General features: G+C 44.4%; 1 protein-coding gene across 2 annotated transcripts in view; it reads right to left on the bottom strand.

Moving 5' to 3' along the window:
- Nucleotides 1-733: 733 nt before the first annotated feature.
- The window catches only part of LAMA3 (laminin subunit alpha 3), a 253,780-nt gene continuing 241,797 nt past the window's right edge, over nucleotides 734-12,716 (bottom strand). For both annotated transcript variants that reach the window (XM_046670883.1, XM_046670884.1), the window contains 7 exons: nucleotides 10,981-11,164; nucleotides 8,712-8,852; nucleotides 5,603-5,762; nucleotides 5,373-5,503; nucleotides 3,516-3,609; nucleotides 1,934-2,053; nucleotides 734-1,160 (listed from right to left, as the gene is read on the bottom strand). In XM_046670883.1, coding sequence (XP_046526839.1) covers nucleotides 1,015-1,160; nucleotides 1,934-2,053; nucleotides 3,516-3,609; nucleotides 5,373-5,503; nucleotides 5,603-5,762; nucleotides 8,712-8,852; nucleotides 10,981-11,164 — 976 coding nt within the window. In that variant the 3' untranslated portion in view covers nucleotides 734-1,014. The remainder of the gene's footprint in view (nucleotides 1,161-1,933; nucleotides 2,054-3,515; nucleotides 3,610-5,372; nucleotides 5,504-5,602; nucleotides 5,763-8,711; nucleotides 8,853-10,980; nucleotides 11,165-12,716) is intronic.

Raw genomic sequence — 12,716 nt, forward strand, 5'->3', positions numbered from 1 at the left:
ATATAGCTATAAGGATATATCCAATTTTAGAATGATTTATTATTTTTCTGATAAATGCTATGTGGAAGATACAGAGATGCTTGCATGGTCTTGTTAGGGAGAGTGGTGCTGGGTAATAATATTGGTCTGGTACGTCGTTCATTATTTCGTGGATAAAACTAGAAGCAAGTCCTCCTCCTCCTCATTGACTTCTGTTAGCCTGCCAAACAAAGCTTTAATTACAGGACGTATATGCACCTCAGCTGCCCTATTAGATGGGATTTGCCCTCAAGGAACTGACAATCATAATCTAGACTTGGTTGGTAGCAGACTCAGGAAGGCTACGTGGGAAGCCCAGTGGAATTACAGGTTCATTAATTTGGTTTGTTAGTTATTGACTATTTTATGAATATTATGTGTGTCTCCAATTGGACTGCATATTCCCTCAGGGCAGGAATTGTTTCTTATACTTGACTGTAGTTTCAACACTAAGCGCACACGGTACATCACCAGTATGTGCTCAATAATTATTTGTAGAAACCGTGTTGTAGGTAGCACACTGAAGAGGTGCTGAAGAATTAATACAATAACAATGACCATAAAACTATTGGTTTTATGCTAATAAACAACATAATTTAAAGAGTGCACTGCATTTATTCAACCCCATAAATTATAGCCCCTTAACATATGTAAAATTTTTGTATTTTTAAAGTGCTTTAAAAGATATTTATTTTTTAGCAAGTGAAAAATAGTGTTCTTTAAAAGACATTTAATTTTTAGTGAAAAACAATATTACTAAAAGCATATAACAATTTGTTCATCGTCTTCAAGAAATGGGATTTTTGTATAAAATATGTGTGTAGCACTGAATGCCAAAAGGATGGGTATACGTGGTTGGAATTCAAAATTAGATTTGCCGTTAAACCCATCTGGATGGTGTCTTAAGTCAAGAGTGATCTTGAGTGGGGAGAGGGAGGTGTGTTGGGTAATTGGTGCTTTCAAAGGTCAATTTCCTCGCTGTGTAATAGGTTTGAGTTAGTGGTCAGGACAGCCATTCAGACTGACAGTCCCCTGGACTTCCACGGCTTCAGTGACAGGGACAGGAATGTGGTTGACTTGAACATTCTTTACACAGCCAAAAAATGATTTCCATACAGGGAGCTTCAGGGTCTGTAAATTGGCTGAAAGAGAAAAGGAGAGGCATTCACTGGAATGATTCGTACTGTCAAATGAGTGCACCCTGTGTTTTAACAGTCTTATCAGAGATAAAGGGACCTAGGGTCTCAGCCCGCACAGTCACCTCCTCCCTTCAAGCAGGCACCCAACACACCACCTGCTGTGATAAATCAGCAGCAAAGCTACTCTTCAAGTTCTTCAAAGAAGGAGATTCCAGGGCCCAAATCAATAGACAATAACTCTGAACTCTAGTGCTTTATATGGGTCACAGAAGACCTATAACGTTAACAAGCAAGGGACATAAAGGGACATAAGGAGAGACAAAACAAGGAAGAATGACAAGGCTCTTTCCAGGCACAATTCCAGTCTTGAACTTGACTCCATCTCAGCCTGCCTGTTCTGGCCTCACAAAGCTTAATATCTCCTCAGTAAAATTAAACGCTTGCAGGGGAGAGACCAGCTTCTCAGCCCTTTCCTGATTCTTTACTGGTATCAGGCTGTGAGGATAATGCAGACTCTTAAGGGAAACCTATCAATTATAGGCTTGGGACAAGAAGAAGCGGCAGTCACGTGGCCTGGGCTGCTCTGAAATGTGTCCTTTGCTGGCAAGTGAGTTTCCCCATGTGCTGGAGCAAAGGGCCTCCCTATCTGCACCATCCAGCCAACGGCTGCCCTGCTCATAACCCACGGGCTGGGGTGTCGCATCTGTTGAGTTAAGATGGGAATGTTAACAGTTCACATGGGGCAACATGGGTGTAGAAGTCAGGGCAAGAGTTACCTGGGACACCTCCAATGTGCAGTGGCTCCCGAGCGCTAGCAGGTGGGAAGGGGAGCTGTCCAGCTGTGTAGCTATTTTCTGTGTCCAGTTCCAGGTGAAGGATGTGTTTTTTTATGGTGACTGGAAAGAAAGGAAGCTGGTCAGGCCTATTACCCGAGGAGAGCCCTGCCCACTGTATAATGTCTATACTAGTGTGTCACCCCTGGCTTTGTTTAAACTCATTCCAATTGGACCTGCGGGAGCGCTGTTGGCAGGAATGTGGTCAACCTAGACATAAATTCGCCCAACTTCTGAACACCAAGTGGTGTTCAGTGGCTCCCACACACGTTACAGAACTTAATCCCTAAAATCAACTTGTGAGGAAGATATTATCTCTTCCATTTCCCACGTAAGAGACTGACTCTCTATCACTGAGAAGCTTGACAAGATGGCTTGGCGGTGAGGTTCAGTGAGTTGGGATTCGAGCTCTGGTCCCCTGCCTCCAGCAGCCATGCTTATTTCATGTGATCTCAGCTTCTTTCCAAGAAGACACTACTGAGAACTGACTCCAAAGACAGTTGCTTTTGACCCTTGAAACAAAATTTCTCTCATGTTAACAATCTTAGCTAATTGCAATGTAGTAAGCTCTCAAATCAGTCAAGAAAAGGCCACTTTTTACAAAAAGTATTTTAGCCAATACAGGTTAATATATCACCAAATTAATGTCCATATGTTACTCATACAATGGCAGATTCAATTTGAGAGACTATGCCTGTTTTTCACCAAGTGGTTTGTCTAAGTTATTTGCATTAATATTACATGGTTGTTGGAAAAAAACAACCCAACAATGAACCTTTACCTCACAATAGTAAGAGTAAACACTTACTGAACTCTTACTACATATCAGACACTGCTAACCAAGCACTTCATATGGATTATCCCATTTAATTTTCACAACACTGGGAAGTGTATACTACAGTCAGGTGCCACTTTATGACAGGGAATTGTTCTGAGAAATGCATTGTTAGTCGATGTCACTATTGTGCAAACATGATAGACTGTACTTATACAAACCTAGATGATGTAGCTTACTACACACCTAGGCTATATGGTACTAATCTTATGGGACCACCTTCATATATGCAGTTGACCAAAATGTTGTTATAGGGTGCATAATTGTATTTTTATCTCCATTATGCAGATGAGGAAACTGAAGATAAAGAACAACCAAGTAGCTTGCCCACGGTCACACAGGTAGGGGCTAGAACTGAGATTTCAAAAAGACCTCTGTTCTTTTTGACTTCAGAGCCAAAATCGAAATCACAATGCTTTACTACCTTGAAAATAAACACAGCTTATCAGTTGGCTGGCCTCCAAACAAAAACCGTCTCAGTATGTTATGGAGAACTGGAGGCAGCAGCCATGAATTACGTAAATACACTTGGGGCTGGGAATGGACACATTCTCACCATGTTAAGCTGGTGGGCTGACCCTGGTCAGACTCTAATGGATCGATGGACTGAGGCTGCATTTGGGATATTCAAGTCCAGATAAAAAGGGAGACCATTTCAGTGTGTGAAAAATAGGCTACTGGATGTCATACCTGCCACTCTGTGCCACTGTCCGTCACACAGAGAACGCTTTGGTGTGACCGATGTCAAGATCCCACCTGCCTCACTGTCCACGGAGGCCGTGACCTGGAAAACACATGCATTTTCCTATTTCCTTCAGAAAGGCAGGTGGAGCCAACTTCTCTGGCCAACCTCCCCTCCCAACACTTGCCACCCCGACAGCCCAGAAGCACTTTAGATATAGGTCACCGTTCCAGCACCAGGTGATCACAGGGGCCCAAGGATTTGCAAGAATCTCTCTGCTGCATCCCTTCCAGGCAAGCAGGCTACAAACCCAGGGCCCTGCCTGAGGTTGCTGCCAGTGGCAATGAGCCCTTCCCTCCCAATCTGAGCTCTGCCTCTGTCAGGCCCCACTGAAAGGTGACCATTAGCATCGAGGAGCCTTTTTAGCTGTTAATATGTGACAGTAGCTCTGTTCAGAGGGACATGTGAAATTTGGAGGGCAAAAATACTGGCTGAGGCATTCATGAATTCCATGAATGCATGACTTATAGAGGGATTCTTGTCCAAGGAACTCAACAAGCCAACTGATGGCGCTGGTCCTGGGCACATGTCAGGAGGTAGGCACTCAATGTACTATAGCGTAGAATCTCGCATTCCCACTCTCTGGGCCAGGATTCCCCAAGGGCTGAATCAAGGTGAATAAACTAGAGGACTAAACTAAGTGTGTTTATAAACAATTTACATTTAATTTGCATATAGCAGGCAGTACATATTCTCAGGCAATTTTTGGACTAAACAATGTCACTGCTGCTGTGAAGGGCGTCAGGTCTTGATTCAGTGTTCTGCGATAATTTTCCATCCGGCAGCTCTCCCTGGAAACCCTCCCTAACCCCTCCCCAAGTCGGAGCCGCAGGCAAGCAGACAGTTGCTTTCTTCTCTGGCCTACCAGAGGTCCACTCAGACTTAACGGCTGCAACTCCACTAAAAAGTGCTCTGGGAGTTTGGACAGTTTTATTTTCTTCTGAAATTTTTTTCACCTCACATTTAATAAACTGTGGAAGGATGAAGGTGAAAGAAAACGGCACACTATCAATCTTTGCTTCGAGGCCTAAACTAAGAGAAGCTTCCTGGAAGAATTTGGTTTTAAAGAGATTTTTTGAGAAGGAAAGAGATATAACTGGGTGGTGAAAATAAGATATTGACCAGACCTGTGAGTAATGAGAAGGATGAAGCAGAAGAAACAGACACTGAAGGAGTCCAGGAAAAGCCAAAGCAAGCTGGTATGGAGACCTGGTGGCCAGCTTGGCTGCAGGGACCAGAAAGGCTGGTGAGCTGTGTAGGGAGGATAAGAGGATTCTGACACTGATTCAGTAGATACAGGGCCATGGGCATGGGTGCGACATGCTGTAGACAGCTGGTGAGAAAATACATTCCATGACATCTGGTAGTGCCCTTATGAATAAAAGTAGAGATGTGACAAAAGTAAAGGGGAGGAGAGAACAAGGAACATCTATTGAGTATATGGCAGTTTCTATAATCTTGACAAAAGCTCTAAGATATAAGAATTATTATCCACATTTTAAAGATAAGGAAACTGAGTCTGAAAGAGGTTAAGAAACTTCCCTAGGGCCATATAATTAAGTGGTGGGGCTGGAAGTCAGCCCAGCTTGTTTGAGGTTTCTGATTTTAAAGATGAAGAACAGAAAACATGATGACAAAATTACTCGCTGAAGGAAAATGCTAAGTTAGTCCTGAAGTCAGGTCTCTTAAATAAATGATTGGGTTCCACTCTCCACCGTGACTTCACCTACTGTGGTCTCCGGAGATGGAAGCTGGTTCTAACGTAAAGCCATATATCCTTCCCATGTCACCAGACTGCTACGCACCTTTCCTGCCTCCATATAAACACATAAGTGCTTCCCACGTTGACTTCCGATGTGTATTAGGATTCCAGTGAGACTTCTTGGGCGAATGCTGAAAACAAGTTTGAATTCTGGCCCCAACAACACGGAGTTAGCTTCCAAAAGGAAAAAAAAAAGTTAAAACATCATAATTTAAGGAAAAGGATGGAGTTCTTCAGACTCAAAGTCATAAACTCTTCCAAACTGCACCTTACCTAGGATGATGTGACCTCCTTCTCGGGAGAAATAAACGCCTTTCTCCAAAGAGCCATGTGAGCAGGGAGACACCCCAAAGCTTACAGAAGGGGTAGCCAGGGGTTTTGAATCCAACCGAAGGTTCCTCAGGCAGCCCACAAAGCTGCTTTGGGGGAGGCTCTGCAACCAAGCAGAAGAGAAAGCAAACTTCATTATCCACAACTTCCAGAAGTACACAGGCAGCCAAGGTTAAGGGCAGGGCCAGTTGTCTGCAAAAGGGGGAAGGTGGGGGGCTTTAACTTTCCTGCTTTAAAGAGTCAGGTGGGCCTGACTGTTCCATTTGGCTCCCTGCCCATAGTGCCAAGAAAAACCTGGATGCCAGGGTCTGGTGGGTGACTGAAGGTTGAAGGTGCCACGAAATGAAGTGGTGTGTGTGCAGAGGGCAGGGGCAGCGGAGGTCACTAGCTAGTGCTGGAACAAGAACAGGGAGGGTGACCTGACCCCGGGACACACAGACAGAGCTGCAAGAGGAGGAAATTTCCACCTGACAGTTCACAGATCTCACTGTCTCTTTGCAGGTACAAACCACTTCTTAGGGCTTCATGAGCCCATATGATTGCTTAATGCAGGGCAGCTGACTGAAAAAAGAGGCCAAAACATTCCAAAAATAATAAAGTGTAAAAAAGTTCCCTACATTGTTGGGCTCCTGCACCACCACCAAATCACGAACGCCTTAGAATTAAAATAAGATGCAACGCGCAGCATTGGTGAGCTTGCGTGGAGCCCCATGCCCGCCTGGAGCTGGCCTAGAACAGAGCTCCTCACCTGGGGACCTGGGATGTGCTTCTGGGGTTCTGTGACCCCTTAAACTACACACCAGATGTTCTCTGTATGTGCATTTTCCTGGGGAGAAGGACAGCAACCTTCACGAAATTTTCAAAAAAGTTAGAGAATCACTGAATAAAATTCCTAAACCCCCTTCTAGAATCAATGCTTTTAGGACCTGGAATCCTACACAACAGATGCAAGATAGGATAATTTTAAGAGAACACGGTGATACCAGAGATGCATGGGGTGTCACTGTCAACAATAAACTACCCACTGGGCTCCCTATGAAATTACTAGTTTCTGAAGATTTGTATCTTATACGATGAAGAGCCTGCATGTGAAGTCAAGCTCAGACTCTCCAGGATAGGCCATAACTTAACAGTGAATCCCTGAAGGCTGACTCAGCTTCGGGAATTCAGAGGCAGGCACTGTTTGATGGATGTCATCTGCCCTCTGAAAGGATATGAAGGAAGGTAATCCAATGGTTTGCACCCTCAGGTCGAAGAAAGGCTGCAAAAAGAACCTTGGCTTGTAAGAATGTCGTAGATGGGGTGCTGTGGATTATCCCAGATATCAGGATGCGGAGTGTGGTTTATCCAAAAGAACATCCAAATTGTGCCCTTGAATGGCTACCCCATCCTGTGGTTTCTCTGAGAGGGAAATAGGTGCAGAGCTTGCAGAAAAGTTAACATTAACATTGAAGATCCTCCTTAGCAATTAATGTTACACGCTATATATGTATTATATATTAAACATGCTATATTATGCCATATGTTATTTATGGCATATATATGCCACATATGTGTATATGTATGTCTGTATATGCACATATGTAGGTGTATGTACATATATGTATGTATATCTGTATATATGTACTATACGCATATGTACATATATACATATATATGTGTGTACAAAAGGTATTACATATAATAAAGCAAAACAATACTTTATGACTTGCTGGGGTTTGGGCCCAAACCCCAATGCAAAACTTGAGTGAGCCAGGCTGAGACCTGTGGAAACACCGTGGCCTGGGCCAGGTCAGCCTGACTGCCTCCAATCCATGCTGAGGAAATGACCTGCTTTAATTGTGTCCATTTCCAGGCCCAGCTTTGAGTCTTGGCCCTTCCTCCCCTGCGGCAAGCAAACATCATGCCAGAATGGGCCACCAGCTGCCAACAAATAGGCAAGAAGGCCGAGCATCTGGCAGAGCATTTAGGGGGAGGGCAGTTCCTAGGCCTGAGCCGCTGACAGGACCATCCACACTGTGGGAGCAAAAGGCAAATCTGGGAGAACAAAGACAGGTGGGTGGGGCGGCCCCGAGGAACTCAGGCCTGATGAGCGCCCTGGCAGTGTGAGAGGAGAGACTGACCCGGGGAGGGCACTCACAGAGCTCACCCTGCAGCCGTGGCCGCATCAGAGCCTTTGAACTTGACGAATCCCGTTATGCACCCCTCCTTCTTGGAGACAGATGGACTTGTGACTTCCCCTTAGCCCAAAGTTTCCCCAAATTTGGTTCTTGAGATAATTTTATTTCAGACACTGAATAACATGAAAACGTATATTCAGTTATTAAGTTCGTCCTTTTCCATTTCTCTTTCTAGCCTTCTGATTAGGGCAAGGAACAAATTTTAGCTTTGTGCTAATACGTCTCAAACATCTCTTATAATTATATGAGATATAACTGATCACTTGTCAAGCTCCCTTTTCTCCAAATGAAGGGAGTACAGGCCACACTATCTAGCTAGACTTTATTAACACTTTTATTTTCACGCATTTATTTTTATGGTTACCTACTCTTTATGGCAAAGGATATTGGGATTCTGTTTATGACAGAGAGAAAAAGACCTTTTAAAAACGAATTTAAATTAAATAGTGAGTTGACTGGGGGCAAAGTATTAAGTAAATGTTTTACCTGGGTATGGCAAATGCGGTGAAGGCAGCACAAATCACCAAAGTTTGGAAAACTTTATCTTAATCAAAAATCTCTGTCTATAATCCAAAACCTATGTTTTGGCATTCTCTGGAGGAGAAACTAAGAGATTCACGTTTGTAAAGCCATGGAGAAGCCCCAGATTCACTCCTTCAGGGCCTGGGACTCAAAAGGAAGGGATGGAATGGGGAATAGGCACCTTCTCTGTGGGCTTATGAACATTAGGTAGTCAGAAAAAATCATTTGAGGTATTTGGAGATCTTTGAATATCCTGAATATTGAGATTCTTTAATAATCACTTAAAGTCTTTTGAGATGACATTATAGGTGAATTATTGCCATCTACAGCTCTGAGCCATAACTCTTTACCTTTGACTTCTCTGAGGGAGGTGACCCCAGGTACACTGGCACTCTGAGGCTGACGGTGAAACTTCTGGGCCAGCTCCCCTCCCGGGCCCTCAGACCATCCACAACCAAGCGCGCCTTTTCTCCATCTTGCCCAAAGGCCACCTTAAGAGTAGAGAAAATAAGTTAATCATATTTTTACACTTTTTTTTTTTTGAGGAAGATTAGGCCAGAGCTAACTACTGCCAATCTTCTTCTTTTTGCTGAGGAAGACTGGCCCTTAGCTAACATCCATGCCCATCTTCCTCTACTTTATACATGGGACGCCTACCACTGCACGGCTTTTGTTAATCGGTGCCATGTTTGCACCCAGGATCTGAACTGGCGAACACCAGGCCGCCGAGAAGCGGAACATGCGAACTTAACCGCTGCGCCACTGGGCTGGCCTTGTATTTTTACCTTTGACAACTGGTGCTGTATTTTATTAGTGGTCATGGGAAATTTTAAAAAAATGCTTTTCTGTGCCTTCAAGTACCTTTAAAAAATCAGAGTTTCGCCCTAGTACTGTCATCATCATCACTCGGTGAGATTAGGTTAGATATTGAACAGAGTGAACTGAATAAGTAAGCTAAACAAAGGTTACTTAAAAGTGAACTAATAAAAAAATATCATTGATCTGAAAACTTATACAAAAGACAAACAACGGAAGAGCCAAAGGATCACAAATAAACACACACCCATGCGGCAAAGGCAAAGGCATAGTCTGCGCAGAGCTAAGTGTGGGGGAGCCACGCGCTCCCCTGAGCAGGGCTCCTGGAGCAAGGGGCCAGCGGCTACTTCTCTTCTAATAAGAGGAGGAAGTGTGTTAAACTCTTTGCTACAAGTCAGGATCCCTGGACTCTAGGGTGGACTCTGCCATCTCACGGCTATGAGACTGTCACTAATGACTCCCCAGTCTGTACACCCAGCTGCGACCTGTAGCTTCTGCTGCCTCCTGACATGTGGCCAGAAGGTCTGAGGGACAACACAAGCCTCCGACGTTCACGGCAGGACTCCTGCTCTCCCCAGCTCTACACTGCTCCCTCGCCGGTCACACCCGCCTCCTCCCTGTCTTCTCCATCTTAGCACTGGTCCCACTATTGACCCAGCTGCTGGTCCAAAATCACGGGGCTCCATATTGACTCCTCTCTTTCCCACTCGACATGCAATCCATCAGCAAGCCGTCTTGATTCTGCCTTCAGAACACATCCGGACGGTCCACTTCTCTCCAGCCCTCACAGCCTCTCAAAGCAAAGGCCCCCCTATTCTACTTTGCCCCCCTTTTAGTCTCTTCTGCTAAAGAGAGTTTTAACAATATAAATCTGTTTATGTCAATCTCCTTTGAAGGTTCTCTAAAAGCATCGGAGATACTCAGAATAAAATCTAAAATCCCCACCTTGGCTTTCGAAGCTCAAATGATTTGGACCCTGCCTCACTCTTGAAGCCCATTTCTTATTCTTCCTGTTCTGTGTACTCAGCTAATTCCTACCTCGGGGTCTTTGTATCTGCTGTTCCCTCTGCCTGGAACACTCTCCCTATAACTTCATACGATTGTCACCTCCCAGAGGAGGGCTTCATTCACTACCCTATCTAGAATAGTCTCTCTTCTCCCTCCATTACTTCCTTACCTGGCTTTAGTGTTGTCTCAAAGCACTTATGAGTGTCCAACATTATCTTGGGGATTTTTTGTTTATATGCTCCAGGATGGCAGCTCATTAAATATCTGTTGAGTGACTACGTGAGTGCAACTTGTGAAGTCACAAGTTTTCTGCGTTCCAGTTCCCTCATCAGGAAAAAAAAATAGGTCCCTTCTTGCCTTAAAGTCTATTTCTTTAAGTCTGGGATGCCTTCAGGCAAGAGCGGGGATGCTAGGGATATGAGTCTTTACGCTCATGATATGGAAAAGGCATTGCAGGCTCAGAAAGGGGCCTGGAGACCTGGAAACTGTCTTGAAGGAGAGAAATGGTCCAGGAAACAGGGGTGGGAGTAGGCAGGAGCAGCGAGGCAGGCCAAGGAGGTGTGGAGGGGACTGGAGAAGCAGTGAGTAAAGCCCATCTTGCATTTAGTGTGACATCCATGCATGGGGTGTGCAGCAGTCTCTGGTGCTGAGACGTTGTGGCACTCAGTGCCTCCGACCAGCCCAGCTCTCCCAGTGCTTGCGCCTTCACGCCTGGAGGAGGGCCAACACTCTCTCTGCAGCTACTCAACAGTGAATCCTGCACCAACGGGAGGTCGTGATGCAGCCCGTTCTTACCGTGTGCCATTTCCCGTCATTGAACTTCTCTTTGCTTTTGAGCTTTAGTTTTTTCCCTTCTGCCCCCAGTGCAAAGACCAGCCGTCCTTTTGAAAGATAAAGAGCCATAAAGGAGTTCCTAGTGCCCGTGTAAAACATGAGCCCTCTGGAAGATGTTGTCTGCACGTCCACAGCAAACCGTGACCTGTGGCGAAAAGAAAGCAGTAGGTAAAGAAGGAAAATAGAAGTTTTTAGTGTTTCTCCAAATCTCTGAAACTGAGAGAGGTGAGAAGGAAATCCCCAAACCCCCATTATTTAAATGAATATACTAAAGCATATACTGACTAAATGACCCATCTCTTTGGGAATTTTTAAAAGCCATTATAGGGGCCGGCCCAGAGGCACAGTAGTTAAATTCGCACGTTCTGCTTCTTGGCGGCCCGGGGTTCGCCGGTTTGGATCCCCGGTGTGAATATGGCATCGCTTGGCACGCCATGCTGTGATAGGCGTCCCACAAATAAAGTAGAGGAAGATGGGCACGGATGTTAGCTCAGGGCCAGTCTTCCTTAGCAAAAAGAGGAGGATTGGCAGTAGTTAACTCAGGGCTAATCTTCCTCAAAAAAAAAAAAAGCCATTATATTGCAGTGTTAAAAGTTTTGTTGTATATTTTCTTGCCGTGCTGGGGAATAAGAGGAAGTTCCATACCAAACTGAGCTAGTGATGTAAGTCCAAGCCCATGACAAAAAAGAAGCCTTACTTAAAAAAAAAATCTACATTTAAAAAATTATGGTAAAATACACGTGACATAAAATTTACCAACTTAACCATTTTTTTAAGATTAGCACCTGAGCTAACATCTGTTGCCAATCTTCTTTTTTTTTCTTCTTCTCCCCAAAGCCCCTCAGTACATAATTGTATATTCTAGTTCTAGATCCTTCTGGCTCTGGTATGTGGGACGCTGCCTCAGCACAGCTTGACAAGCGGTGCCATGTCCGCGCCCAGGATCTGAACCGGTGAAACCCTGGGTCACCAAAGTGGAGCGCGTGAACTTAACCACTCCGCCACGGGCCGGCCCCTCATCTTAATCATTTTTAAGTGTACAATTCAGTGGTGTTAAGCACATTCATATTGTTGTGTAACCAACCTCCAGAACTCTTTTCATCTTGCAAAAGTGAAACTCTGTACCCATTAAATAACGACTCCCATTCCCCTCCCCCCAGGCCCTGGCAACCACTATTCTACTTCCTGTCTATCTGAATTTGACTCCTCTAGGTACCTGCTATGAGAGGACTCATACAATGTTTGTCTTTTTGTGACTGGCTTGTTTCACTTAGCAGCCTATACTTTTTAAACCCAGTGAATATGCATTCTGGATGCATTTTGTATACAAGCAAGAAGGGAGTTGTGAGAAGTTGGGGACAACTAGAATAAGAAGGATTTGATTTTAGCATCAGGTGAGCATTTTCTTTCTCTAAGACATATTTAACACAGAGGCACAGAAGAACAGATCTGCCTTCTCCCACCCACTACTGTGTTTCTTGGACCTTAATACCCCACCTACGATGGAATACGAGCTAAGTGAGTATCATGCAGTAAAAGCAGAGAATGAAAGTTAACATTCAGTTGCATGGTGGTTACAGATCATATGCATATCTAGCTAAGCAAGCTTTACTCTCGATGAAAACTCACATTTATCATTCGTTCATCCATCCATCCATTCATTCATTCATTCAACAAATATTTAATGAGTGTCTAGT

The sequence above is a fragment of the Equus quagga genome, chromosome 9, assembly GCF_021613505.1.
Source record: "Equus quagga isolate Etosha38 chromosome 9, UCLA_HA_Equagga_1.0, whole genome shotgun sequence".
Lineage (NCBI taxonomy): Eukaryota > Metazoa > Chordata > Mammalia > Perissodactyla > Equidae > Equus > Equus quagga.